The 27530-nt window shown below is 36.1% G+C and overlaps 7 protein-coding genes across 8 annotated transcripts; 5 read left to right on the plus strand and 2 right to left on the minus strand.

Annotated features, from left to right (window-relative positions):
• The first annotated feature begins 1318 nt into the window (after window positions 1-1318).
• LOC104769248 (uncharacterized) lies at window positions 1319-2507 on the plus strand. The gene is made up of 4 exons (XM_010493414.3): window positions 1319-1604; window positions 1690-1795; window positions 2011-2088; window positions 2259-2507. The coding sequence occupies exons 1-4, from the start codon at window positions 1530-1532 to the stop codon at window positions 2303-2305; spliced, it is 306 nt and encodes a 101-aa protein (XP_010491716.1). The 5' UTR covers window positions 1319-1529; the 3' UTR covers window positions 2306-2507.
• Window positions 2508-2939: 432 nt separating this feature from the next.
• Window positions 2940-5455, plus strand: LOC104769257 (uncharacterized). Its single transcript, XM_010493425.3, has 9 exons — window positions 2940-3161; window positions 3468-3804; window positions 3889-3922; window positions 4013-4237; window positions 4341-4424; window positions 4537-4602; window positions 4694-4785; window positions 4949-4996; window positions 5115-5455. The coding sequence occupies exons 2-9, from the start codon at window positions 3494-3496 to the stop codon at window positions 5209-5211; spliced, it is 957 nt and encodes a 318-aa protein (XP_010491727.1). The 5' UTR covers window positions 2940-3161; window positions 3468-3493; the 3' UTR covers window positions 5212-5455.
• Window positions 5387-8628, plus strand: LOC104769266 (ATP-citrate synthase alpha chain protein 1). 2 transcript variants are annotated; one of them, XM_087508322.1, is made up of 13 exons: window positions 5387-5524; window positions 5706-5840; window positions 6069-6180; window positions 6471-6647; window positions 6734-6895; window positions 6986-7066; window positions 7161-7212; window positions 7304-7418; window positions 7502-7583; window positions 7686-7781; window positions 7871-7972; window positions 8049-8165; window positions 8269-8628. In XM_087508322.1, the coding sequence occupies exons 3-13, from the start codon at window positions 6082-6084 to the stop codon at window positions 8455-8457; spliced, it is 1272 nt and encodes a 423-aa protein (XP_087364448.1). In that variant the 5' UTR covers window positions 5387-5524; window positions 5706-5840; window positions 6069-6081; the 3' UTR covers window positions 8458-8628. The 2 variants fall into 2 exon arrangements, with proteins under 2 accessions (XP_087364448.1, XP_087364449.1); XM_087508323.1 differs by lacking the exon at window positions 5387-5524 and having other exon boundaries at window positions 5829-5949.
• A 60-nt stretch (window positions 8629-8688) lies between these two features.
• On the minus strand, window positions 8689-14308 carry LOC104769276 (ABC transporter B family member 10). The gene is made up of 13 exons (XM_010493447.2): window positions 13875-14308; window positions 13601-13655; window positions 13327-13502; window positions 12698-12898; window positions 12339-12598; window positions 11714-12242; window positions 11262-11629; window positions 10773-11161; window positions 10428-10669; window positions 10061-10308; window positions 9567-9979; window positions 9103-9443; window positions 8689-9019 (listed from the first exon to the last, which is right to left on the minus strand). Exons 1-13 carry the CDS (start codon window positions 14127-14129, stop codon window positions 8816-8818), a joined length of 3681 nt encoding a protein of 1226 aa, XP_010491749.1. The 5' UTR covers window positions 14130-14308; the 3' UTR covers window positions 8689-8815.
• A 1922-nt stretch (window positions 14309-16230) lies between these two features.
• Window positions 16231-17738, plus strand: LOC109130228 (uncharacterized). The gene is made up of 4 exons (XM_087497043.1): window positions 16231-16296; window positions 16428-16488; window positions 16537-16606; window positions 16766-17738. Exons 1-4 carry the CDS (start codon window positions 16231-16233, stop codon window positions 17736-17738), a joined length of 1170 nt encoding a protein of 389 aa, XP_087353169.1.
• Window positions 17739-21759: 4021 nt separating this feature from the next.
• On the minus strand, window positions 21760-22552 carry LOC104769292 (cyclin-dependent protein kinase inhibitor SMR8). Its single transcript, XM_010493465.3, has one exon. It carries the CDS (start codon window positions 22545-22547, stop codon window positions 22047-22049), a length of 501 nt encoding a protein of 166 aa, XP_010491767.1. The 5' UTR covers window positions 22548-22552; the 3' UTR covers window positions 21760-22046.
• A 2312-nt stretch (window positions 22553-24864) lies between these two features.
• LOC104769302 (ribose-phosphate pyrophosphokinase 3, chloroplastic) lies at window positions 24865-27256 on the plus strand. The gene is made up of 7 exons (XM_010493478.3): window positions 24865-25403; window positions 25621-25936; window positions 26045-26140; window positions 26239-26307; window positions 26459-26587; window positions 26664-26763; window positions 26867-27256. The coding sequence occupies exons 1-7, from the start codon at window positions 25006-25008 to the stop codon at window positions 26998-27000; spliced, it is 1242 nt and encodes a 413-aa protein (XP_010491780.1). The 5' UTR covers window positions 24865-25005; the 3' UTR covers window positions 27001-27256.
• The last annotated feature ends 274 nt before the right edge of the window (window positions 27257-27530 follow it).

Genomic DNA, 27530 nt, shown 5'->3' on the forward strand with positions numbered 1-27530 from the left:
TTTAGTATTGACATGTCTTAAAGATTACTTTTTTCTCAACCACAAATTAAATTCCTTATTGATATAAAACCTCCGGCAACTTCATCTGAAAGCTCAATTCTTAGGCAATTATGTAAACCCCAATATTATTTGTTAAAGAATCTTAACTTTTCTATAAAACTAGAGAGCAGTTACCGTGATTGCACAAGCGTTGAGACCTGCAGGTTGGTAGGCGTAAGGGCCATTGAAGACACACACAGACTCGCAAGTCACAAGAACCACACACTAAACTACTAAATTTGCGGAGAGCCTCATAGTTTAATTTTCAATTTGCCTCCATATACAAAAACTTGTCGTGTATTGATGATTTAAGTGGCATTTGGTTGGCCGCACAATTCAAATGTTAACGTTTACGAGGGACCAGTCACTTTTGTGATATGTTTGAAGGTAGTCAGGTAGATATCCATCTAGGGGTTTAACACTCTATTCCAAATAAAATTCGTTCCGGTCCAACCGTCCAAGGGAACTATATAAACTAGAATATATGTTATATTAGAAATTGTTGTTAGATATATGGGACATATTTTCACGTTCATATAATTTCCTTGTAATATGAGTATATGACGTGAATATAACATAAGGGTGTTAAATATTAAAATATATAACATATTTTCACGTCATCTTTTTAGTATTTGAATATTACTTAACACAAGTATAAAGCAAGCAGGTTTAAATTAACAATAAATTTATACCAGATCTTATTTTATGTAACAAAATTTCAAAATTTATATAAAATATTTTGTTATGTTCCTGAAATTAACGATTTATTGCCCTAATACAGTATCTAGCGATTAATCACTCTATTTTAACCATGATGTGTTATTTTTTATATGGCAAATGTTAATCATATATGGTAAAACTCGGTTTGGGTTAGAATAGTGTCGGTTTTCTTGCAATAATTGACCAAAAATAAATGAAATTCAAGTTGTGAAATGAGTTGGTTCAAATATTTAAAAATCATTTCTATTGGCTATTTGGTTTCTAATTAAACCTTCCAAAAGTATTTCGTCCGGTAACTAACTAGTCTTTGTAATCCTCATTAATTAACTTGCCCTGTTTGAGTAACTGACGAAGGAACCTTAATTAAAGTTTGGTCGAGAACCTATGTCCCAGAAAGTAAGAAAAAAACAAAGGCAAACTGTGAAGTCATAGTCAAAAGACAAGTTAGTTCCAACTAAGAAAATAAAATGCGATCCAAGTTGAAAAAGTGAAGGATAGAGAATCTATCCTTTGGATCCTCTCCTCTATTTTTAGCCCTTCACTTGGATCTCTCTTGGATAACTCATTAAATGACACTATCCAATATATCCACATGTGTATCTATATTTAGAAGCTTCCTAATTTTGTCACAGAAAATATCTTCATGTTTTGTTCCTTTCCGTTATAACTCATAATTCCAAACTTCTTGGATTTGTTCCCAAATAACTGAAGATCGAAGGAGAAGAAGAAGAAGAACTATCTTCAAAAGAGCAATTGAGAAGGGCAAGATAATGTGTACTCATCGTGATGAATCACAACACAACCTCCCTTGTCTCCACTGCCAACCACATACATACATTCGCATGGTACATATATACACAGTTACACACACTCATACTAAACATATGTAATTTTTATAGTTTTCATTATTAGTGGAATTGGTTTTGTTAGGTTCAACATATGATAGAGAGGTGCATTCTACTCCGTATGACTCGTGATGACTGCGTCAAGGCGTTAGACCACCACGCAAGCATTCTACCAGTCGTTACCCTCACCGGTTAATTAGTCTTTACAACGTTACATATATAGCATACTATTGTTCACAGTCGACTATATATCCAAATTGTTTCAAAACATCTTTCGTCAAACATGTTATGTGAAAACAAATTAAATCAAAGAAATTAAGAGAAAATATTGTTAAGAGTTTCTTGGATCATGCTCATCATTCATATATTCAATAGGACATATTATAAAATGTTTTATGTTTGATAGTTTGGAGAGGACTTCAAAGAGAAAATAAGGACTTCTTTGAAACGTATGAGCATTTCCTTTCTCCCAGGCTCTTCCTAAGTAAGAATTTGTGGGTTTAATAACATGTGTCTTTTTTTTTTGTTTAATTAATTTTAGTTAAATTTTCCAGCGATCATATCGACTAAACATCAATATATTATGTTGTTTAAAACGATTTTGATGAAGAGTTTCTCCTCTTTTCTTTTATTAATCAAAATTTTGTTTATCAGGCGGACATGTTCGGAGATCGCCGAGGTTAGCAAGAAAGATACAATGAAGACTTTGGTATATATAGCCTTCCAGCTTAGATATATCATATGTATATGTAGGAGAAAAAGCTCGAACTTAATTTATATATAGTAGACCTAAGGCATCATATTTAATTGGGACACCAATTCCTACGATGAAACATGTATGCTATTTCTTGTGTAAACTATTTTTAAGGTTGCTTATTAAGATGCAGTTTATTTTACCAACAATTTTGGCTGTAACGCGTCAATCAATTGCTATTACATATTTGTTTTTAATCAAAACCATGATGGTCACTTAATTATAAACTGTACTATATATATATGACACAGAGATTAAACCAACCCGGTTAGCATAGGAAAAATACGTTGGAAATTTAGATCTACAAATGATCTACAAATGAAAATGAAAATTGGTTCCAGTATATTCTATTAAACATCTTGGACAACAGCAACTGGATACCCTATTTGATGAGCATAATAAAATAATAAATTCTTTAACAAAATAGTAGATATTAAGTCCGGTTATCTCCGGTTCAAGATAAGTTAAAGAAGCAATTGCCGTCACCTGTTCCGTTTCCTTTTGTGGCGTAGCCACGTAGGTAGGTTGAACCGACAAATATCTTAAACCGAACATAACCGGACGTGGACGTGTAAAAGTTTATTGCGCTTTTGTGGACGATTCCGTTTATATCGGGATAATTAAACTGCACGACAAAAACTTCAATCTTCATCTTCCTCTGCCAACAAAGTTCTATCCTTTCTTTCTTCTGGTGTCTTGGATGCTCTCTGGAGGCTCTCAGCATCTTCGTTTCGTTTAGAGGATGCGGTAGAAGAGAGTCTCCTTTGAATCTTTTGGAAACATAAGGGTCTTCGAATCTACAAGTAATCCTCTGTATTTTAGGATTCATCTCTCTTTTTGTTCTGTTTTTTTTAGCTTGTGGGAATTTTTTATTCAGATTATTGGAAAAGTGGGTTCTATATCGCAAGTTCTTGTTCCAATTATACTTATTTTTGTCAGTTAGTGCAAAAAGGTCCAACCTTTTACAGTATTTTGCACTATTGTGAATAGTTTAAATTCCAAAAGTCTTTAAGATTGTTACAGAGACGTTCTTCACTCTTTGCAACGCGATATAGTGTTAATATGTTTCATAGTGATAATGTTCTTTATTGCTTTTGGTGGAATCTTAGGACTCTCATTGACTGACTGACTGGCCATGGCTGATGATACTACAGCTTTAAGTTACTGGTTAAATTGGAGAGTTCTCCTCTGTGCATTAATCCTCTTAGCGCCACTAGTTTTAGCTGCAATTCTGATTTGGAGATTTGAAGGCAAGAGAAGACAACGCGAGGGCCAGCGAGAACTACCCGGGACATTGTTCCAAGACGAAGCTTGGACCACATGTTTTAAGAGAATCCACCCTCTTTTTTTGCTTGCCTTTAGAGTATTCTCATTTGTTGCAATGTTGTCTATACTCATCTCCAGTGTTGTGCGTGATGGAGGTGGCATATTTTACTTCTATACTCAGTGAGTTTAAATCATTTAACTTCCTTCTCTCATGTCTGATTCTTTTAAATTAATGACAAAGATCCAATCTTTTTGCTGTAACAGATGGACATTTGCGCTTGTCGCACTCTACTTTGGGGTGTATCTCTTGGGAACTCTGATGAACTTTGAGGTTACCGTCTTAGTTTTAGTTTTAGGCACTAAGTTCGTGACTCTTTTCTTTTCGTAGTATGCTTCCTTGTTATCTGTCTATGGATGCTGCGTCTACAATAAAAAACCTGGTGGAAACATGGAGAGTTATACAAGTATAGGTGATGCAGAACAAGGCACTTATAGACCACCACTCACCCTTGATGGGACGGCAGACACTTCAAAATCCCCCAATACACAGTCAGAAGCACCCGTCAGAGAAACAGCTGGTTTTTGGGTTTACATCTTTCAGATCCTTTTCCAAGTACGTGTCCGTTCTTTTTTTCCCAAATCATCTTGTTGAAGACTGTATGTACAATGCCGTCTCAAAGCTTCAAAATGTCTAACAAAGTTTTCTGTTGTGGCAGACTTGTGCAGGTGCTGTTATACTAACAGATATTGTGTTTTGGGCGATAATCTACCCGTTTACTGAAGGTTATAGGCTGAGTTTTGTAAGTTCTGACTCTGATAACATTCCCATCTTTTAGAGATTGGATTCCTTTGATATTTCTTTGGCAATCGCTATTGACAAGGCATATCAATTAATATGTTTATTGATTGCAGCTCGATGTTTGTATGCATTCTCTCAATGCTGTTTTTCTCCTCGGTGACGCAAGCCTCAATTCATTGGTAAGCCTTCAAAACTGAAGTCTGCAGATACAAGAACCTCCCTCCTTTCTATCAAAACACTTATATTGATCTTTTGTTCTCCCTTATCCAGCGGTTCCCACTGTTCAGGATTTCTTACTTTGTACTTTGGAGTTGCATTTACGTGGCTTACCAGTGGATAATCCATGCCTTCAAGAACTTATGGTACACACTTCTTATGTTTTCTCATCTTCATAGAGGCAAAAGTTTCCATCATTTTGGCCCCAAATGTTTGACTCATACATATGTACTGACTTTCTGACTGCTCGAAATGGTCCACTTATGTCTTTTTAGAGTTATAAGGGTTCTTGTTATACATGTTTCGCAGGTGGCCATACCAATTTCTTAATCTGTCTTCACCATACGCACCCTTATGGTACGTTTATAAAACTCTCTACACTTAGTATGGTATCGCGTAAAATCTCCAGCAAAAATCAAATTCAACTATCTAAAAAGAGACCATTGTTATTTACCTTGTACTAATGCTTGTGCAGGTACCTGGGAGTGGCAGTGATGCATATACCATGCTTTGCAGTCTTTGCTTTGATCATAAAGCTGAAGTATTACTTGCTACAGCGTCACAACTCGTGAAAGTTTTTATAGTCAAAAGGTGGTCATTGGTCAGAGTCAACTAGAAAGTCAAACCCTCTGTATAGATAGGAGGGCTACCCAGAAGAAAGAAGAGTGTAAAAGGGATCTCAAAAAAAAAAAAAAATTTAATCCAAAACGTTTATTTGTAGGTCTTCTTGTTAAGTTGTTTATGATTAAACAAGTCTCTTAAATACAATTGTTGTAAAGATGTGAAACAATTATGAGAAAAAAAAATCATTAGTTATTCTTGGTTATTATATATTATGTGACACAAATCGAATGGTTGAAGTTGAAACGTATGTCTACGAGTTAGGTAAGCATACTCTGAAATTGAATGAACAACTGAACAATCCACCAGCTTTTTTTTATGCGTAGTTGCAAAGTCTTCCTAATGTTTGTTAAATCTTTACAATTTCTAAAGCAATACTTGGATTATTTTTTCGATATTTGGTATCTTGGCTGTAAGAAAGTATTTAACCGTATTTTTTATAAAGGATGATGATTTGTAAGTTGCAACTATAAAGGGGTCCATAAGAATGGAAAGGCAAAGAAGAAGAAGAGTCTAGTTGTTGAACTAACTCTCCCCAACCTGTGGTGAAGCTAGCTAGCTACCTCTCATTCTCTCAACGGTAAGTATGATCCACTCTTCTTGTCAATCATAGGCGTTTTGATCCAGTTTGTGAATGAACGAACGAACATTCTCGTTTAATTCTTTGGAATTTGAGAGTTTGTTTCAGTGTATACTCACATCTCAGATTTGATTCGGAAACGAGTGATTTCGCGTTTGATCTGTCTCTGGATCTGTAGAATTTATCAGTTTCGCGGTGGGTTTTTGATCTTCGTTTCTATTTCTGCAGTATTTGTTTCGAAATGGCAAGGAAGAAGATCAGAGAGTATGACTCAAAGAGATTGGTTAAGGAACACTTCAAAAGGCTTTCTGGCAAAGAGCTTCCTATCAGATCCGTTCAGGTTTAACTCTGTTTCCTTTGGATCTTGTCTTCCTTTTTTTTTTTTTTTTTCCTTTTTTAATAGCTATCTGGGTTTAGGACATTGGTTTCTCCGACATTAGGTACTTGAGTAAGCTACTAAGTTTTGCAGCATTTTGCCAATTATGCAATTTACTTCGAATTTTAAGTCTCTAATGGGTCTAAAGTGTATAGCTTTTCTCTAGTTACCTCATTTATGGTGATTGCGTTAAGCATCTCTTTCAATCTATGTCGTTTACTGTTGTTTTTTTTTTTTTTTTTTCATGTGTGCAGATTAATGAAACAACTGATCTAAATGAGCTAGTAGAAAAGGAACCTTGGCTCTCGTCCGAGAAGCTGGTGGTGAAACCTGATATGTTGTTTGGAAAGCGTGGGAAGAGTGGTTTGGTTGCCTTGAAATTAGATTTTGCTGATGTTGCCACTTTTGTTAAAGAGCGTTTGGGCAAAGAGGTTAATTTTTTTCTGTTTTGCGCTTTCTCAGCCATTCTCTTGAGTAGACCATTTTCACTCAATCTTTTTCTATCTATTATCTGCAGGTAGAGATGAGTGGATGCAAAGGACCCATTACAACATTCATCGTTGAACCATTTGTGCCACACAGTGAAGAGTATTATCTTAATGTTGTCTCGGATAGACTTGGCTGCAGCATAAGCTTTTCAGAGTGTGGAGGAATTGACATTGAGGAGAACTGGGACAAGGTATTTTGGAAGTCATTTTTTGTTCAAATGTCTAATTCAGTATCTTGCTACATAAAGATGAAAATTTTGCTGAGACTCCAATTTCTACAGGTCAAGACAATAGTTCTACCAACGGGTGCTTCCCTCACACCTGATATATGTGCACCTCTTGTTGCAACTCTTCCCTTGGAGGTAACAGACTCTTTTAAGTTGGATTATAAGGGTTGTGAACATGGCATAGAAATTGGACTCGTGACTTATACTTTAAACATAATTCCATGCACAGATAAAGGCTGAAATTGAAGAATTTATCAAAGTCATCTTCACCCTATTCCAAGGTATGGCAGGATAGCTGAACGTACATACAGATCAAATCTCCTTTACTGTGATAAAAACTAAGCATTTTTGTTATTTCCTTTGGTGTGGTAGATCTTGATTTCACTTTCTTGGAGATGAATCCTTTCACTCTAGTTGATGGAAGTCCTTATCCTCTTGATATGAGGGGTGAGCTTGATGATACTGCCGCCTTTAAAAACTTTAAAAAGTAAGTTTGACTCCCAGACTTCCCAACTCTTTGTGCTTGAGAACTTTGAGAATGTGTACATAACTAAGCCTTCGAACTTGCAGATGGGGCGACATTGAATTTCCTATGCCATTTGGAAGGGTAATGAGTCCCACAGAGAGCTTCATCCATGGACTGGATGAGAAGGTATCATCGTTGTGCCATTAATATAATAAAAAACGTCTGTCTGCTTCATCGTTCTGTGACTAGTAAATAGCTTTCTTTAATATACACCTATTGTGGTGGCAGACAAGTGCGTCTTTGAAGTTTACCGTTCTGAATCCCAAGGGACGTATTTGGACAATGGTAGCTGGTGGAGGAGCAAGTGTCATCTATGCTGATACTGTATGTTTTCCTTGAGAATCAGAATCATTACTGAGACTTTCTTCATTTTTCTCCTTATACAAGTCCAACATTAAAACAAATTTAATTAGGTTGGAGATCTTGGGTATGCATCTGAACTTGGCAACTATGCTGAATACAGTGGAGCACCCAAAGAAGATGAGGTCTTGCAGTATGCCAGGGTCGTTATCGATGTAATTTTTAACTTACTTTCACCTTCCATAGGGCATTTATTTCCTGTGACTGGTTAATAATAATACAATACTGCAGTGTGCTACAGCTAACCCTGATGGAAAAACCAGAGCTCTTGTGATTGGAGGCGGAATTGCGAACTTCACTGACGTTGCTGCTACTTTCAATGGCATAATCCGCGCTCTTAAAGAAAAGGTAAGTCAAGAAACCTTGAGCTTCTCTCAGATTCATTACTGACTAAAAGGGATCAAAAGCAAAACGTAATTTCTCATATTTGTGATTATATTTCTTATAACAGGAATCAAAGCTGAAAGCAGCAAGGATGCATATATTTGTGAGGAGAGGAGGACCAAATTACCAAAAGGGACTTGCTAAAATGCGAGCCCTTGGAGATGAAATCGGTGTTCCCATTGAGGTTTACGGTCCAGAAGCAACTATGACAGGTATCTGCAAGGAGGCAATCGAGTACATCACAGCAGCAGCCTAAGCCTCTCTCAGCACCTTTGGCTTTTTAGAGCTTCTATTCTATCTACTTTGTCTTCCAAGATTACTCAAGCTAAGCTACTTACTATTTCTTCTTGAAATCTCTTGTGGTTCGATTCTCTTTCCCTGAAAGTACGTACTCCTCAGATTCAATAATCGTTGTTACTCTTGTTAATTTTTTGCCTCTGTTTTCTTTTTATATGATTGTAAGTAACCTAAGGTTAGAGGTTCCGTATTGAGACCGATGAATCAAGATGAATAGCATAAAGTATGAGTGACATAATCATATCGAATAAATCGAAATGTAGAAGAAGAAAAAAAACAAGAGTTTTGACAATTCAATAATAACTCCTAAGGATTGATTACTTTGCTGCTGATCGCTGAAGACTGATAAGTTTAGAGTAAGGACCATTCTTGTCCTTAATGAGGCTACTGTGGCTTCCTTGCTGTATGATCTTACCCTCTTGTATTACACTTATCATATCTGAGTTCTTGATTGTTGATAGCCGGTGAGCTACCACCACGGTGGTCCGGTTCTTCATTAGCTGATCCAATGCTTGTTGGACCTAACAATACATTAGTATAAACCTGTAAGTCTCTGTAGAAAATCTCGAGCAAAACTCTAAATCTTAATGAAAAGCCTACATACCACACGCTCTGATTCAACGTCCAAGGCGCTTGTGGCTTCGTCAAGGAGCAGAATCTCTGGATTCTTGAGGACGGCTCTAGCTATAGCGATCCTCTGTCGCTGGCCACCTGACATCTGAATGCCTCGTTCACCGACTTTTGTTGAGTAACCTTCCGGGAGAGAACTGATGAAGCTGTGAGCGTTTGCAAGCTTAGCTGCTTCCATGACTTCAGATTCAGAAGCTCCTTCTTTACCGTACAAGATGTTCTCATAGATGGACGTCGCAAAAAGAGCAGGTTCTTGTTGAACCAGACCGATGTGTCTTCGCACAGAGTCAAGTTTCAGCTTCTTGATGTCTTGTCCTGTAGAGGTTGAAAAATAAAATCAGCTTACTCAAACCAAATAGCAAATGGCTTGTGATGCAAGAAGCATGTGGTACTCAGAGTTTCTTGTGATTGAAATTATTGTGTCAAGAGCTGGCTCACCGTCAATCATGATTATTCCAGCTGTAGGATCGTAGAATCTGAGAATGAGTGAAAGGACTGAGCTTTTCCCTGACCCGCTTTGTCCCACTAGCGCCATGCTTTTGCCAGAACGAACTTTTAGGTTAAAATCACTGAAAATAGTCACATCAGGCCGTGAAGGATAACTGAAATGAACATCTTTGAGCTCAATTTTGCCTTCCACATTACTTAGCTCCTCGCCAGTATCTCCAACAACTTTAGTTCTTCTGTCCAATAGCTCGAAAACTGAAGCAACCATCTGGTTTCCTTTAAGAAGATCCGGGGCTAGAGCCAACACTTCACCCATCACTAACGCCGTTACGATCAAAACCATGAATGTTTTTATCACAGATTCGAAAGTTGACAATCCTTTCCCCATCAAAATCGATCCGTACCTGTAAAAACATCTTAACTTTCAATAAAGTTTCAATCTTCACAGTCTTATACTGTGTGTGTGGAACTGTTTATATGCATACCAGAGGGCAAGGCCGTAGGAGGAGAAGATGAAGAATTGAGAAACACCGTACAAAATCCCGGCCATCTGTCCACGCCTGAAAGAACGTTTAGAAGGTTCTAGAAGCTCTTTGGAATAAAGGTCTAGAACCTTCTCCTCAGCACAAAAGGCTGCCACGGTTCGGATGTTGCTAATAGACTCTCCGGCCAACATGTTAGCCTTTAGATACGCCTTACTCAAGTTTCCTCCATAGCCTTGCATAAAAAGTTTCTAACAAATGCAACCAAGAAATATAAAGTAATTAAGAACTTAATCAACAACCAAAGAGAACTAAGTATAGACGCAACCACGGAAATTTATTTAAAAGAAGGCAAAAAGCTTAGTTTTACCTCGCTGATATGACCGCTTATAATCAAGGGGTATGTGGCCAAGACAACAAGAGTGAGACGCCAATTGAGTATAAAAGAAATGATGAAAGATGTCACAACAAGACCTAAATTCTCTAGTAGAATCGTCGATCTATCGACCACAATGGTTTTAAGTAAAGCCGCATCACTTTCAAGCCGCGAGGCCAACATCGAGCTAGTGTTATCGACCTTATCAAACCACCCGATTTCATTCCTCAGGATTGCTAAACCAAGAAGAAACACAATCACACATTTAGATCAACCGATCGATGTTAAGACAACTAATGATATGATTTATTTAGACCGCGGTTTTGTGTTTGTGAGTACCTGAAAACATCTTCTGTCGGACTCGGAGAGTGAGACGCTCACCCATAATACCGAAGCTAGTATGCTCAATGGCGTGTGAGATGACAGTGATGACGGAGGCACAACAGAAGAGGATAGAGATTCTCTTGACCTCGTGTTGGGTTGTATCCCAGTCCATGTAATAAGATACTAAAGCCTCTGAGATCCCAAGCGCAAAAAGCGGCATTAGAGCTCCCGCAACAAAGGAACCTAATGTGCCACAGATTCCGTACTTCCAGTCTGGACGTATCATAGAGTATAAACGTCCCAAAGTTACTTTGGCATGTCTACTTGTGTCCGGTTGTTTTACATTTTGATGAATGGAGAAATGGTCCGTCTTTGTTATTGGTAGTTCCGGCGAGGGGCTTGTACTGCAAAAACAAAAAAAAAACAGAGTATATATATTTTTTTTTTAAGTTTCAGTCTGTTTGAGATACGGGGGAAAAAAATATAAGCATGTACAATTGGTACCTGATTGGTAAGCCTTGAGTGTGGTTCAAGTTAGGGTTGGCAGCTTCTTGGATACGAAGGAGAGAAGAGTAAGCTCCATCAGGGTTAGAGATGAGTTCGTTGTGGCTTCCAGACTCGATGATCTTCCCTCCTCCAACGACAGCTATGATGTCAGCATTTCTTACGGTAGAGAGTCTATGAGCCACCACGATCGTCGTCCTCCCAACCATCACTCTGTCCAAAGCTTCCTGCACGCTTTTCTCTGACTCTGCGTCTAGGGCGCTTGTTGCCTCATCAAGTAAGAGTATCGACGGATTCTTCACTATTTCTCTCGAAATCGTGATCCTCTGCTTCTGCCCGCCAGATAGCTGAATCCCTCTCTCACCTACCTGTTAACACCCAAATAGCAAGCAGAATTTAGGGTTTCTATTTTTTAATTTCTTGTATTCTAAGCTATCCTTTTTTAACAAGACCTGGGTTTCGAATCCTTCCGGGAGGTTGTTGATGAATGAAATAGCTTCCGTGAGCTTTGCGGCATGGGTAATCTCGTCAGTGGTGGCATCTTCTTTACCATACATAATGTTCTCACGAATCGTGGTTGCAAACAGGGCAGGCTCTTGATTAACCAGACCAATATGTCCTCTTAGCCACATAAGATCCAAGTATCTGATATCGTTACCGTCTAGCATCACCGCCCCTTGGGTAGGCTCGTAGAACCGTTCAATTAACGATATCATGGTACTTTTCCCCGACCCGCTTCCTCCGACAAGAGCCACTACTTTCCCCGCAGGGATCACAAGGTTTAGCTTGTCAAAGATCACCACGTCAGGGCGAGACGGGTAAGTGAAAGTCACGTCCTTAAAATGAATGTCCCCTACTACTTCCCCGAGTTTACGACCTGTTTTCACCTCCGTGTTCCGTTCAATCATCTGAATAATCGGATACGCTGCAGCTCTAGCTCGTATGAATGTGGAAATATCTGGAGCCGCCTGACCAAGAGACCTGTACAAAACCCCCAGAAACAGAGACTTCATAGATCAAGAAATTAAAGTAAAAAGGGCAATGAGCAGAGCAAGTTATTAAGAAGTTTTATATTACAAGCCAGCGATGACAACGTTGAGCATGGTCGTGAAAGATTCGCCACCATTAGCGATTCTCTTGTGAACAATGATGCTAGTGAACCAGATGAGCAAAGCCCAAGATAAAAACAGGACACAGTGCATCGAACCAAGTCCTAGTCCTTTGGCTAAACCGGCTTTTCTCCCGTAAGTGTAAGTGTTCTTCAAAGCTCCTAGATATGAACTCACCGCCTTTTCTTCTCCCGTGAAGGCTTGTACGGTCCTCACATTCCCGATCACCTAAATTCAAACAGAGATATTTACTTATATGATATCAAATATACAAAAGAAAAATTCACATTCAGATAGTTTTCTTGTTTCACAAGTTACTAATTAAACCTCTTCTGCGATCTCGTTGGCCTTGACGTATGATTTTCGGACACGGGCGATAAGTCCAGTGCCCACAAAAGCGTAGATTCCGCCAGCGAGAGCGATGAGTGGGACTATAGCGAGAGTGACAAGACTAATTTGCCACACGCTAGTAAATCCTATCACAAAACCGGCTATGAACCGGCTTATGTAGTGCAAGAAATTCCCTACCTGTGACAAAAATACCGGCCGGTCATCCGGTTATCATACACCATGAACCGGATTCAAATATTATGCATGCAAAAATCTTTTTATTATTGTTGGAGTAAGGCCATAATACTTATTGACTTTGACAAACCAAAATATAAGAAAAGCGCATGCTTGAGGAAAATTAAAAGATCCATAATATTATAGATTCATTTCACATAAAGAATACTATAGATAAAATTCATTGTATCTTTATAATTACGTATTATTATTTTTTATCATAATTAAAATATATTATTCATGTATCTATCAAAAATCAATGGAAAATACAAATTTTGTTACTGTATTTGAACCACAAATATTGTACGAAGTAATTAGTAGATTGGAATAACTAAGACCAGTATATCTACGAAAACACAATCAATACTGGATTTGATTTTGGTTTAGCGTACCTTCTCGGAGATAGCGTCTCGGACGACGAGGATGTCGGAGGTGATGGCGGAGATAACTTCTCCGGTGGAAGATTCGGTGTCGAACAAGCTTATGTCTTGACTTAACATTGACCGCAAATAAGCTTTTCTCATCTTCGCCGCTTGTCTCTCTCCCGTGTGCATCCAGCATGCAACCTCTGTTTCCATTCATTTATTTTATTTTGTCTTATCTTAAAATATAGTAATAATTATGTTTCCTTGATTTAATTAATGCATTCTTTATTATGTTATTTACCTATCCATGATGAGAAGAGTATCACCACACTTAGATATACAAAATCCAACGAGTACTGCACAACCAAAGAAATAAAACTTAAGCGACCGGTACAGATCAGTCAAGTTGTCTTTCATCATACGAATTAAATAGCATTTTGACCAAATTTGAAGAAAATTTTGAATTTATTAAATCTTAAACCTCTTTAGTCTTTAGGATACGTGTTCATCAAAATGTTACTTCTTAACTGTAAATCTTGGATATATAAAAGATAAATTGGAGGATATATATTAACCTTGGCGACTTTGTGAGAAGCTTCTCGCGGGAAGAGATAAGCTAGACCGATGATGTTGATGAGTTTGCCGAAGAAGATGAAGAAAACTGGAACGGAGGCTCCGTGAATGCAAGCACCAATGGATCCAAGAGCCATCAGAACGCAATCGTAGAAATCAGCAAAGGAGAAGAGCTTAAGAAATGACACACTTGGCCGCTCCTTCTTCTTCTTGGTCGCTGCCAAGGCTTCTGTTGCTGAATCGCCAGACGGCTGCATTTTGCACTTTTGAGTGGAGAAACGAGAGAGAAAGGGAGTAGAGATTTTGGTTCGAGAGAGACACCAGAAATTAAATGAGAAGGTATCTTATATATAGGAGAGGAGATCTTTAATTAGTGGACATAAAACTAGTTTTGTATGTAACTGCAAACTATGAGTTTTATTTTATTTCTAGTCTTGATCTTCTTAATATTGATAATAATCTAATTATATTAGAATAATCTTCTAAATAGAGTTTTATTTCTAGTCTTGTTTTTATTTTATTTTTATACCAAACTATTTTAACTTTTAAGCCAATTTGTTCATATCTTCATCGTAAACGCAATAAAGAAGTATAGAAAATCCGATTCAAGAAGAAGTAATTAAGAAATATCATTTAGGAATGCATGCATGTCTATACTTTAGAAGTAAGAATATAAATTTAAAAGCTGGCTGCATGCTACTTACCAAAAAGCTGGCTGCATGCTAAGCAAAAATTTATAGGAAAAAAATCTGAAAATATTGGAAAAAATGGTAACGACAGGTAATACTTTACTAGCAAAAACGTTTAGATAGAAAAATTCGATATTCCAATTTCTTTTGGCGAAAAAATATTCCATTTGAAGTACACGAATATCAAATATAAATGGAATTAGAGAAAGACTCAAAAAGAAAATGACAATCCATATATACATCTGTAACTGATCATTAAAATATTTTAACATATGTATTAAGGGACCCATGTATTAATCGTCGCTATCAACATATATAGGATTAATTCGTATGATTCAACTCACAATATAGAATCCTATATTTTTTATTATACCATCATAATTCAGTGGGACAGTTAATATTATATTTGACTTTTAGTTCAGGTGTTTTAGTACTGTATCTGTATAGTATATGGGTTTCTCTTCTTTTCTTTATTCCGCCAGTATATGGTTTATTTCTTCCTTTAAATGTGAAATTACAAGTTCTTATGGTAATGTGAAATTATTTCTTCCTTTAAATGCAAGAACATTATGTAGATGTTTCATTGATCTGCAACTGAAGCTTTGTATGACATATATATATGACTGGGGTGATGGTAATTAGCTTTATAATTTTAAAAATTCCATGGAACAAACAGGTTAGGCCTTTAGGGACAATCAAGATTTCCAGAGACACACGATCGAGAGGAGAAGAAAAACAAGTTTTAAGAATTTCTTATTATAAATTCACTATCATATAAACATGAAAATTAATCAAGAGACATCATGAGCAAACATAATCCAATTTTATTACCAAAACACTGGAAATTAAAGAAACACACATCACAAGACGACCCAAATTATGATTTTCTTTCTCATTGAACATAATATTAAAAAAAAGATGATTGGATTCCGTAGCAGACGAATCTTAAAACAGCTTAAGATCGATCATACCACCGAAATCAAAATCAATAGAACTCGAACACGAGCCTGATGCCGATATATGACTTGCCGTTTTGCCGTTACCATAAGATCAAAAAGAAAAGCTTTGTTTTTGTTTTTCTTGTCTTCTCGCTTCTTATGGCCAAAGCTAAACAAACTGTTGGGGATATTTTCCAAAGTGGTGTTCCTCTGACTCCTCCTTGAATGGCTTTGTCTGCATTTTTTCTGCCGGTTTCATTCCCTTGACGATTTTTTTTTTTTTTTTTGGTATGAACTATTTTGGTTCAAGTTTTTGAGTTTGAAAATTTGTGGGTGAAATCTTTATCTCAATGGGCTAATATATATAGAGATGACTAGATAGAAGGAGGTTTGTTTTATTTTATTTTATCTTCGAAGGTGGAGTTGATAATTATTGGATAGTGACATCACATTTTATGTTTGGTCCAAGTCATAGTCCAACTCAAAGTTTTCCACTTTCTTCACTTTCTTTTTTCCCAAAAGAATTATAATATTCAGTTGTTTAGCCGTTAAAGAGATAGGTGCTGCTGCATCATCGCATACGCATTCGTGGGAAATAAAGGTATTAGATTCTCATGTTTGCTTCAATTGACAGTTTTACCCTTTATGATATTATCTGAAAGAAAGAAATGTTTTGTAAGTTATTTTAAGTGCTAAAATTAGTTTTTAGTCAATGGATTATAATTAGCAAAATGGTTGGTTCCGTATCATTGTACGATTCTGGAATCATTGACGTAAATTATGGTTCCGCATCTTTGGTAATGCTTTCCAAATTTAGTAAAAAGAGGTGAAAGAATCCATCTTAAACAGTGAAATTTCAGTGTCATCGTTTTTGTCATCTGATTGAAGTAAATCCAACTTAAGCTGGCCGTGTTTGTAAAATGTATAGGATCGTGCAAAAGTTGGTCAGCTCGTGCTCTGTCCTATGCTGGGAGGACATAACTTATCAAGTCAGTAATATATGGTACAGTTTATCAAGTCAGTAATATATGGTACAGTCACCTTTTGGACATCGGCGTTTATTCTACCTAAAGAGTGTGTAAAGATCATTGAAAGTCTATGCACAAGGTTTCTGTGGAATGGTGACATAACAAAGAAATCAACTGCAAAAGTTGCTTGGAAGTCGCTCTGCTTACCCAAAGATGAAGGGGGTCTTGGTTTCCGTGACTTTGCTCAATGGAATAAAACACTTTGTCTGAAGCTGATCTAGAGATTATTCTCGGCTAGGGACTCTTTGTGGGCTGACTGGATAAGAAACAACAAGATAAAAGATTCTGTCTTCTGGTCAATTGATGAAAAGAAGACTACCTCTTGGACCTGGAAATCTCTCCTTCATCTTCGACCACTCGCCAGACGCTTCATTCGCTGCAATGTAGGTTCTGGTATCAAAGCTAGTTTCTGGTTTGATTGGTGGACACCTTTTGGACCGCTTATAGATTTCCTTGGAGACTCGGAACCAGCCCAAACAGGTATTCCTCTAAAAGGTTCTGTTGCCAATGCTTGCTCTATGACAGGTTGGAGGCTTCGCCCTGCTCGTTCACCACAGGCGGAACTCCTTCATTTTCATTTGACAACATTACATCTCCCAGCTTCAAGCATTGTTGATGATTCTTACTTCTGGAGGATAGAGGATATTGATTTAGAAGCGTTTAGTACCAAGAAGACTTGGGAAGCAATTCGACATAGACAACAACCTCTATCCTGGGCTTCGCAAGTCTGGTACAAGGGTGCTATTCCAAGACACGCTTTCATGATGTGGATAGTTTTTCTTAACATGATTCCTACTAGAACCCGACTGGCTAGTTGGGGTATGCAAATTGATACAACCTGCTGCATTTGTGGTATTCACTCTGAAACGAGGGATCATCTGTTCTTGCATTGTGAGTTCAGTGAGGATCTATGGGTGGAAGCAACTCGGAGATTAGGGTACAGATCATTCGTTTTCCACACATGGGAAGCTTTCTCAGCTTGGTTAGATATTAAGGATTCAACAAGCACTCAAACCGTGAGGAGACTAGTATCACAAACAGTCATCTATACAATATGGACTGAGAGGAATAACCGGTATCATAACAATGTTATCACGCCTGTACATGTTCTTTTCAAGAAGCTAGACAGACAGGTCCGAGATGCCATCTTAGCAAAGAGGCACCAAAGAAAGTTTAACCACCTAATGCAAAGCTGGCTCAGGTTCATCTAGTGCTTTGTTGAGGATACGATCACTTGCTTTAATCACTTCTTGTTTTTATTTTTTTGGGCAAGGACTGGTTTTTTGTATTCCAAGCTATTGTAAACATTACAATTTATTTTCATAAATGAAAATTCACATTTTTACAAAAAAAAAAAAAAAAAAAAAAAATGTATCGGATCTCATTGTTGATGGTATCATTAGTAGAAAAAAGACATTACAAACGGAAGAAACATACAACTAAGAAAAACATTAGAAATCAAACGAAAAATGAAAGTAAATATGGTTTATTAAAGTAACTTATTTAACAACTTTCACATAAGAAAAAACTTATCTAACAAAAAGAAAGGAACATTTTAGAAATTTCAACTACAAGAAACGACAAAAGCTCACTCGACAAGTGCATGCTACGTTGTTGTTGACTTCTTTCTTTGAGTAGTTGTGCGTTCCTTGTATGTTTCCACGTTTTTTCTGTCCATGCACTCTGGTTAATGCATTTGTTTTAATCACCGGATATGGTGGCCTAGTTGTTAAACCCAATGGTTGGTTCTGTTGTGCTGCTAGTTTGATGCCCGGCGAAAAAATATGCTTTACACAATGTCAAAAAATATTAGTAAAAGCTGATTTTGAGCCGTTGGGAGATTAAGGCCAAGATCCGAATCATCATATATAGTTAACAAACCAAAAAGACATGAAAAGAAACACAAACAAATTTTTTTGCGAAATGACTTGCGTTTATACTCTTCAAACTTCTCTGGACATAAACACTTTGTTAGACTTTTTACATCCAATTTGAATTAGACAACTAAACCACATTTGGGATGAAAGAAAGAATTTCATATATGGTTCGTCAAACAGACAACAGGTTGAACATGGCGAGCAAATAGCTAGGTGAAAGTTTTAATAATTTCCTTTTTGAAGTTATGAAGACGGAAAGATCCATATATAATTGTGGCTAATATTATATATGAAATTTACTCCATTTGTTCCCTATTGTTTTAATCTGTGTACAAACATGTCGTTGCATGTATATGTTGTTCTTTTCTTGGGAAATGTTTGGCATAAAATCTAGTAAAATATAAAACAGGAAATGTATACAACATAACAAAGCTTTTGTTGCAGAGAAAAGGTTATTAACTCAAATTAGATGTAGTTTGTAACCAAAGACGCATAGAAATTTTGTAATAATTCCTCTGAATTTGGTCAGTTTTTTTTTTTTCTTTTTTTTTTTGCTTTCACGTCGCTATAACTGCTTCTTCTACGGATAAGTTGCATTATCCAACATGAACTATTGAATTGTTGGGTAAACCACGTGTCTAGACAAATATGCCAAGTGTCAATGCAGTTTGAAATCTTCACCGATTAATTTACTGATCAATTTCTTTCTACGATCTAATGATATTACTCATTTTCATTTCTTTTTTTGCAATAATTATACTTAAAACTCGCACTAAAATAACTTTATAATAGTACAATTTTCAGTTTTTGAAGGATGAGGTTAAATGAAGTATCGGCTATTTCAAGTACAACGCACTGGGATCGCCAAATTATGGGATCTTTAACCATGTGGAGTCCAATAATTAGCACCTATTTCAATGTGATTCTCCATATATGCTTTCTTTTAAAAGGTAACCTTCATTCATTTGTTTTCTTTTAATTTTTTTTTTAACTGTAAGGATGTTGGATATACATTATTTGTTCAGTCAACAAGGAGGAGAGGAGAAATACATAAAAGAAATAAGTAATACATTTTACACTAATACTGAGGAGCAGTAATTCACTTTCAAACTTTGTCATATTGACGAGACTTTTCTTCTTTCTAGCTTTGACGTCGTTTAGGTGATACTTTTTCTTCATTTGGCGTCGTTTCGACGAGATCTCTTATCTACTAAATAATAATTACTCTCACTAATCATATTTTATAGTAAGTTGGATGAGATTACTACATGTCATAATGACAATCAGATTTAGGAGTTATCCGTAAAATTAAATACAAATTTAATTAAGACATCTGTAAGACTGTGTTTTAACTAAAACATCACAATCTAACGTATAATATTTACTTTGCGTAGATTAAGGATTGTGTACATCCTTATCCACAGCTCCCACTTCCATTCCCCGGCGATTTTTGTCTGACGGCATTGATGATCCTTCCGATGAAATCTCTTTTTCCTCCATCCTCCTACTATACGGCAGTAGATCTCACTTCCAGATGAGGACTTGATCATCCAAGGTTTTCTCTCTACTACTTATTTGTTTCTTTTTTTTTTTCAGCATTTTTCTCATCGATCTGTTAATATTTTTTATTATCTGCTATATATTTTACTTAATAGAAGACCGCCAACCATTTTCACCTTTCGGGTTAAAAAATTTCTCCAAGCTTGCTCGGCGCATCATTACTTCCGTTGTCAATCTGGAAACAACCGAAAGGTATACTTCATATATAGTCAATAATACTAATATTAATTGTAATCGCTAAGTTTTTTTTTACTTTGGCTTACATATTGTAGGTTGTTTTGGTGCTCGAATTATCATAAGCACTTATGGGAAGATTCTGACGTGTGCACACACCGTGTACCACAACATGGAGGCACTCAATTTTTATCCAAAATATGGGGAAAAACTTCAAGAGGTAAATCAACTGCTAATTAATCCACTCACAAGAAAAGGCTTGTTCTTTTACATGAATAGATTGCTACTTCGCCACTTATAATATTACTAATCTCTTTTTCTTTTCTATTGATAAAAAGGTTAACCTTTGTAAGCATATATACTACTACAATAAGATTCCGTAGTATAATACTGTACGTTAATATAGATGTGGTTTAACCTGACAAATGGGCCGTATAATTATTGATCACATTCAAAATTTCAAACCACAGCATTATGTACAATCATGCTACCAAGGAAGAGACTATATTCGCATATTCGTAACATCATATACACAAATTAAAATAAGGAAAACCACAAAAAAAAAACTAAAAAATATAATGATATTATAGTATAGTACGATAATAGTTATTTAGACAAAAATAATATTATTCGACGGAAAAGAAGACAAAAATAATACTATTTCAAAACCGATCGAAAACTTCCAAAATTTGGAAATTTTGATACAATGAGAACAGAACTAAAAAACTTTTTGGCGTATTCTTTTCTAGGATTCCACTTGCGTCGTCGGTGGCTGTCACTTATCATCGAATGATGTTTGATGCATATTAAAAAATCCTTTATTTTATTTCTGGCGCATTTAAAATATTACCAACGTAATTGCATACATTTTTATGCATAAGTTAAACAAAAGATAAAGAACTCCAAACAGGTCGACAAATATTTTTAAAGCAGATCAAATTTAAAATGACAGATTGACAGATACAGTTTGAAAATTGTTATAGTTGTGTTTTATAAAACTGTTTAAAAGTGAAAATTAAACATATCTTACTCAGTTCATTAAATTTTTTGGAATGAGATAAAACAAAGAAAAAACAGGAAAACCGATTAGATGCCACCCCCAAATAAAGTTTTTGATGTATAACAAAAGAAAAGCTTCTTTAACAAAAATTCTCCAACCATGTCCTAGATTATGCGAATGATGTAAACAATAAATGCATGCATTATCATGTACATATACAACTGTTAGAACATTCCAAGTGGTGGAAAAATTTTGCGATAAAATGAAGAGGTTGCATTCTTTCAAGTTTCCAACCATTTTAGAAATGAATAAAAACAGATTCTTTAGTTTTTAAACAAAGAAGAAAGATTCCTTTTTATTTGTAAAGAGTTTTTGTCAAAAAAAAAAGAAAGATGGAGATAAAAGTAAGCAAAAAGGTAGATAAAGTGTAAAACTTTTGATCTGTGAACCATATTGTTAGTGATTGTTAATATCATCTCAAACTTCCATGAACATATAACTATATTGAGAAAGAATGACATGTATATATATATATATATTGAGAAAGAAACAGATTTTTTAGTTTCTTTTTTCAAATGATTTTGAGTGCTAAATTAAAGAATGACTAAAAATAACTAGAAATTTTTAAAAAAATGTAAATGGAAATAAAGCTATAAATCATATACATAAATTCTAGTGAAAACAGGAGGAGAAGATATGTACATAAACATGAAACACTAACTCCTAACATTGATACAACTGAGAAGCAAATAGAGTAAATTTAGTTTCTTAGTTCAAGAGCCTAAGTGCTGAACCAGAATCGAGAATTTAAGCTAAAACAGAGAGAAGATATTATCCTATGATTTGAAACCCTAGAAAAGGTTAGAAAGAGAGAGAGAGAAAGAGCTCAGAGAGTTGTGAAAACAGAGTTAACTAGCTCTCTGAATGAAAACGGTTTCGAGGTCAGGTGGAGAGAAGAAATCTCTAGTGGCGGCGCCGTAACTGCATTTAGACGACGGCTTACGCTTCCTTGGCGCTGCTGGACACGGCGGAACCCTTGGAATTCTGAAGGAAACAGCCGTAGGTGTTGTAGGACACTGATCTTGATCCTCTGTTTCGGTGACTGTGACACCTGGGGATAGATTAATCTGCTTGAGCGGCGAACGTGAGGTAATTCCAGCGATGACCCATTTTTTACCGTCGGTAGTTTCTCGTATCTCACCTCCTTCGAGTTGGTGGTGGTGAGGTTTGTTTGATATTCCCATGACTTCTTCTCTCGGATGTGAAGTGGAGAAAACAGGGGATTTGTTAAGGATCGATGTGTGGAGGGAGGGATTGAGTGAGACGTTTTGTTCTCTCTCTCTTTTTAAAAATAAGTTACTTTTATTGTGTGGTGAACTTTGGTGGCGAGTATGAAGTGAAGGGGACATTTTTTCTCAGAGGATGGTTTTATAGTCAACAGAGTATTAATTACATCAGATCGGCAGTGGTGTCGATTCAGTTCGGTAATTTTCCTCTTTTTATGAATACAAATTATTAATAAGGTTGTTTGTTTTTTATATTTTCAAATTTAATTATTGGACCGAAACAATTTAGAATTATAGAAAGACAGTGATATAGAGTTGTACGTTTTTACTTTTAAAAATACTCATCATATTTATTACTTGTTTACTGATGAGTGAGGGCAGAGTACTTGGAGGGAATAAAGGAGCATGAGAGAAGTAAGCAAACGATTCCTAAAGTTTTCAAATTTTAAATTTCTAGGTCATTTTTATTAGGGCTAGATCATGCAGCCTGCAGGTTACTTTAAATATTGCATTTGAGGTTTCTCTTTGTTGGAGCCAACTTCTTAAAAAGCTTATAAACTATAGATATGAGCTTATTCAAGTAAACAGTTGATGCATGTCTTCGGAACACAAATACAAAATATGTGAACTCGATCGATTCTTATATGACTGAAGTTAAAAACGTAGTTTTGATATGTTTGAAAAGATAAATCAAGGATTTTAGAAAATCATTGGAAACTCTATAATGGATAAACAAAAACTCTTTTTCTCTTTCTTTTTGTTTGTCTCACTCAGTATTGGTTTCAGCATTTTGTTTGTCCTAACACGCCCATATTAACAAACGTGAAAACCATCATCTTATCCGGCGAAGTGTACATATCTCCTTCAGCTACGTGGCCAAATGGCCCAAATCATGCATAAAAAACTCGTCTATGATGTTTTCTATTTTTAGAAATTATATTATATTATTATAATGAATTTAAAATCATTTACGAAACTAGGATCATATTTACAGTTTATAAGCTTAATAAATTTGTTGGTTTCACTATAAAATAAAGCTCAAATGCAATTAAAGTTGCTGCATCATATGTATCATGCATGAAAATGACCTATAAATTTAAAATTTTGAAAATTTAGCTAGGTGAATTTAATGTAACTCTATTTAGTTTCTTTATACATAACTCAATTTGCTTCTCAGTTGTATCAATGTTTAAGTTCCATGGTCTTATGTATCATTGTAAAACGATATAGTCAAATGAAAACGAAATGGGAGTATATCTGTTCAAGAAAGAAGAGCTCATATGAAGAGAGCCCGTGAAGAGATAAACAAAAATGAGTTTTAAATGAGAAATTGAAAATAGGGAACCCGAGGAAACGCGTGAGCTAATAATAGGCTAGGTGAATTTAAAATAACAATTTGTATTTAATACTTGTATAGTTCATAGGCATTTACATTTTTACACATCTATTTATATATAGTCGTATATGTATTAGTTTCTTGTATATACTCCTGTTTCTAATTGATTAATGTTTTGAGATTTTTTATTTTGTTACTAATAAATTAATTTGTAGATTAAAATGATTTCCCCATTTTATGTTTTTTTTTTCCACAAGGAATACTATTATTTAATGGTTTATATATACTAGTAATTATCAGAAAAAAAAAGAAATATATGAACAGAAAGAGTAATAAATATATCCTTTTAGATGCAAGTAATAATAAATGGAGTAACGAGATGGAAAGAGTCGTTGAGTGTGTGAGATTCAGACTTCAATTGGACGGTCCTATGTTTTGACCTTTCTACTAATCACCGCCGGTCAAGTATAGATTCCAACGTCGATGCTCAAAGTCATTCTTCTTTTGCACCCTCTCAAAACATTTGTAATAGAGAGGTTTTTGGTCGGTGTCTTTTTTTTTTTTGGAGTGCACCAACGACCAATTTTGTGATTACTCTAGCTCGAGTTTGCCTATCTTAGATTGACATTTACTAAGTAGTCTTCTGAATTTCAGTTTTCGTAAACCATTATTTTAGTGCACGAAATAAAATATACATATTTGTAGCAGCCTCTTCTTGTTAACCAATGGAATAATACTAGTTAAAGAATACTATTTTGATAGTTTGAAACTTCTAAATTATAATGCTTTTTTTAGTTTCAACTTTCAACTTACAACTAACACATTTTCTTTTTCCTCATAGCCGGCGCGTATATCTTCCCAAATTTGTCCTCTTGAACCGGAAATTAACCGAATCTCCCTTTACAACTAAACCAATACAAACCGTTTAGTTTTCTGTTTATATTGTACTTAACATTCAGGTTGGAGCAATCCTGAACCGAGTTTCGTTTCGGTATTCGGATAAAATCAAAAACTCGAACCGAACCGATGGTTAACTACTTAAGGTAAATTAAACCGAAATTATCCAACAACTTTTATAACGTGCCCCGTTTGACAGATAGGGGTGTTTATGTCATTCAGTATAGTCTTCGCCACATGTCTGATTTTTCTTATAAAACCCCTAAAAAAAAAAAAAAAAAAAAATTCGTTAATTAATTTGAAGATATCCGCCGGAAAATTCGTAATTTTGACCCTTCGTGTTCGGTAATGGCGGCTATTTCTCCGGCGAATGCAACCACCGCTGCTTCACTCTCCCTTCCTCATTTTAGCTCTTCTTTTTCCTCGTCGTTATCGTCTTCTTTGTCTCCGTTTTTGCTTAACTTCAAAACTGCTACAGTCGGTAATCGCTGCGTGAAGTGCGGAGTCAGAAGCTTAGAGAACCAGTCGTCGGGTCACCGGAGCCTCGATTTCTTATCCAATGGAGATCCCATCAGCCTAATCAATCCGAATTCATCTTCAATATCCATGGCGGCCGCGGCGGCGTCGGAATCAGGTGCCAAGTGTTCCAAGCGCGTCTGTCTCTTCCACAGCGACGAGACTAGAGATCTCGCCGAGAGAATTGTATCTCAATCTGATTGCATCGAGCTACGAAGCATCAATTGGAAGTAATTAAAACCCTCTCATCTCTCTATCTAATTCATTCCAGATTCATGGGTTTGGTTTTCAAAAAATTGATTTTTTGACAATGCGAGTTCAAATTCGAGACCTTGAGATGAGTTAGTTCTGTAAAGTCGAGACCTTTAAGCTGATTCAAATTAGTTGGAAGAGGTTTTAGGTTCTTGATCACTAAAGTAATCACAATCATTGTTTCTTGTTTTTTAGGAAATTTGATGATGGGTTCCCTAATTTGTTCATACAAAATGCTCAAGGCATTCGTGGGCAGCACGTTGCTTTCTTGGCTTCGTTCAGTTCACCTGCTGTGATCTTCGAGCAGCTCTCGGTTATTTATGCTCTACCTAAGCTTTTCGTTTCTTCGTTTACACTTGTTCTTCCTTTCTTCCCCACTGGAACTTCTGAGAGAATGGAAGATGAAGGAGATGTGGCGACTGCTTTTACTCTCGCTAGGATACTCTCAAATATACCGGCTTCTAGAGGAGGACCGACTAGCTTAGTTACCTTTGATATACATGCCTTGCAGGTCTTTATTTACAGTTCTGGTCAATGCTCATGACTTCTCTTTTTTTTTTTGTTCTTTGTCTCGATGGTTTCATCTAGGTTTTGCCTGTTTTCTGTTTGGATTTTGTAGGAAAGATTCTACTTTGGCGATACTATACTTCCTTGCTTTGAAAGTGGTATACCATTGCTCAAGAGCAGACTCCAGAGTTTACCTGATTCCGATAATGTAAGTCTCTTTCCCTTTGGTTGTCACAATTCTATCATGTAGAGTAGATATTAACAAGATGCGATTCATTTTTGGTTGCTGTTCTTCATTTGCTTCAGATATCTATTGCATTCCCAGATGATGGAGCATGGAAACGTTTCCACAAACAACTCCAACATTATCCAACGGTAATACACAGAACGTCTCGCCTTTGGCCCCATTCATTAGCATCTTATAGTGTGGACCGTTTTAACTCCAAACAAGCATTGCATCATCCAGTCTTGAACAGCAACTCTGAACATTAATTTGACTTACCAAGTTATCCTCTTTGTCTTTCAGATTGTTTGCAACAAGGTAAGAATGGGAGACAAACGAATAGTGCGTATTAAAGAGGGAGACGCTGAAGGAAGGCACGTTGTGATTGTCGATGATTTGGTTCAGTCGGGTGGCACACTAATTGAATGCCAGGTTCTGTACTCAGATTCAACTCTCAAAAGTGTTCGCACTTATTCTTTAACTAACCACTAATTCTTGTTCCCTTCAGAAAGTCTTAGCTGCACATGGAGCAGCGAAAATTAGCGCATATGTAACACACGGGATCTTCCCCAAGAGTTCATGGAATCGTTTCAAGCTTGACACTAAAGGTTACAACTATTATACAAATGTTTTGACTCAGTCTAAGCAGGATCATGTTCTGTTTCTTTGCGACATACTTAAAATCTTGTATTTTGTCTTTCGGTGGTGCAGGTGATCCCGCGGAAGGTTTGAGCTATTTCTGGATCACAGACTCGTGTGGGTTGACTGTGAAAGAGGTGATGAATAAACCTCCTTTTGAAGTTCTTAGCCTGGCTGGCTCCATCGCTTCTGCTCTTCAAGTTTAAGCTTCTGTTATTTGAGTAGGAATCCAGCTGCGAGTAATTTTTGGGTTTGGACAATGCTGATTTATGAACTTTGGTGTATAGTCTCGATTGAAGCATTTTCCATTGAAAGAGGTTGTTTGTTTTTTATTTTTATGTAGGAAAATCCAATAATGTAATAATGTTTCATTTCACTTCTTTTTGTGTATACTTGACAGACAGATAAATTCCTTCGGAAAATAAAGCTTGTTTACGTGACAAACGTAAACTAATGACACAATTATTTGGATTTTCTTATTACTATTTTTAGCTAGTTAAATTTAAGTTGAATAATGTATTTATATTCTCCAACAAAAAAACAAAAAAGAAGAAATATTTTCTGTCTTTAGTCAGTGTGACTTTAAATTTGCTTAGTAAAGCCTAACTGATACGATTCATACGCTGTAAAGACTTTACTGGCTGTGGGAAGATCCTATACAACTTTTGTTTTACCTAAATCTATGCATATTAATATTTCAACAGGTATCCTCTATGGCTATATAAATATTAGCTTT

Source organism: Camelina sativa, chromosome 3 (assembly GCF_030686135.1).
Source record: "Camelina sativa cultivar CO46 ecotype springtype chromosome 3, ASM3068613v1".
Lineage (NCBI taxonomy): Eukaryota > Viridiplantae > Streptophyta > Magnoliopsida > Brassicales > Brassicaceae > Camelina > Camelina sativa.

Coding starts and splice junctions, on each gene's coding strand:
- LOC104769248 (XM_010493414.3), top strand. CDS start 1,530: ATGTGTACTCATCGTGATGAATCACAACACAACCTCCCTTGTCTCCAC. Junction 1,796..2,010: donor ACCAGTCGTTACCCTCACCG/GTTAATTAGTCT, acceptor TATGTTTGATAG/TTTGGAGAGGACTTCAAAGA. Junction 2,089..2,258: donor TTCTCCCAGGCTCTTCCTAA/GTAAGAATTTGT, acceptor TTTGTTTATCAG/GCGGACATGTTCGGAGATCG.
- LOC104769257 (XM_010493425.3), top strand. CDS start 3,494: ATGGCTGATGATACTACAGCTTTAAGTTACTGGTTAAATTGGAGAGTT. Junction 3,923..4,012: donor TTGTCGCACTCTACTTTGGG/GTGTATCTCTTG, acceptor TTCTTTTCGTAG/TATGCTTCCTTGTTATCTGT. Junction 4,425..4,536: donor AAGGTTATAGGCTGAGTTTT/GTAAGTTCTGAC, acceptor TATTGATTGCAG/CTCGATGTTTGTATGCATTC.
- LOC104769266 (XM_087508322.1), top strand. CDS start 6,082: ATGGCAAGGAAGAAGATCAGAGAGTATGACTCAAAGAGATTGGTTAAG. Junction 7,067..7,160: donor TTGCAACTCTTCCCTTGGAG/GTAACAGACTCT, acceptor TTCCATGCACAG/ATAAAGGCTGAAATTGAAGA. Junction 7,213..7,303: donor CATCTTCACCCTATTCCAAG/GTATGGCAGGAT, acceptor TTGGTGTGGTAG/ATCTTGATTTCACTTTCTTG.
- LOC104769276 (XM_010493447.2), bottom strand. CDS start 14,129: ATGCAGCCGTCTGGCGATTCAGCAACAGAAGCCTTGGCAGCGACCAAG. Junction 13,656..13,874: donor CTTCTCACAAAGTCGCCAAG/GTTAATATATAT, acceptor TTGGTTGTGCAG/TACTCGTTGGATTTTGTATA. Junction 11,630..11,713: donor CGGAAGGATTCGAAACCCAG/GTCTTGTTAAAA, acceptor GGGTGTTAACAG/GTAGGTGAGAGAGGGATTCA.
- LOC109130228 (XM_087497043.1), top strand. CDS start 16,231: ATGGTTGGTTCCGTATCATTGTACGATTCTGGAATCATTGACGTAAAT. Junction 16,297..16,427: donor ATTATGGTTCCGCATCTTTG/GTAATGCTTTCC, acceptor TAAAATGTATAG/GATCGTGCAAAAGTTGGTCA. Junction 16,489..16,536: donor GGGAGGACATAACTTATCAA/GTCAGTAATATA, acceptor TATATGGTACAG/TCACCTTTTGGACATCGGCG.
- LOC104769292 (XM_010493465.3), bottom strand. CDS start 22,547: ATGTCCCCTTCACTTCATACTCGCCACCAAAGTTCACCACACAATAAA.
- LOC104769302 (XM_010493478.3), top strand. CDS start 25,006: ATGGCGGCTATTTCTCCGGCGAATGCAACCACCGCTGCTTCACTCTCC. Junction 25,404..25,620: donor CTACGAAGCATCAATTGGAA/GTAATTAAAACC, acceptor CTTGTTTTTTAG/GAAATTTGATGATGGGTTCC. Junction 26,308..26,458: donor AACTCCAACATTATCCAACG/GTAATACACAGA, acceptor TTTGTCTTTCAG/ATTGTTTGCAACAAGGTAAG.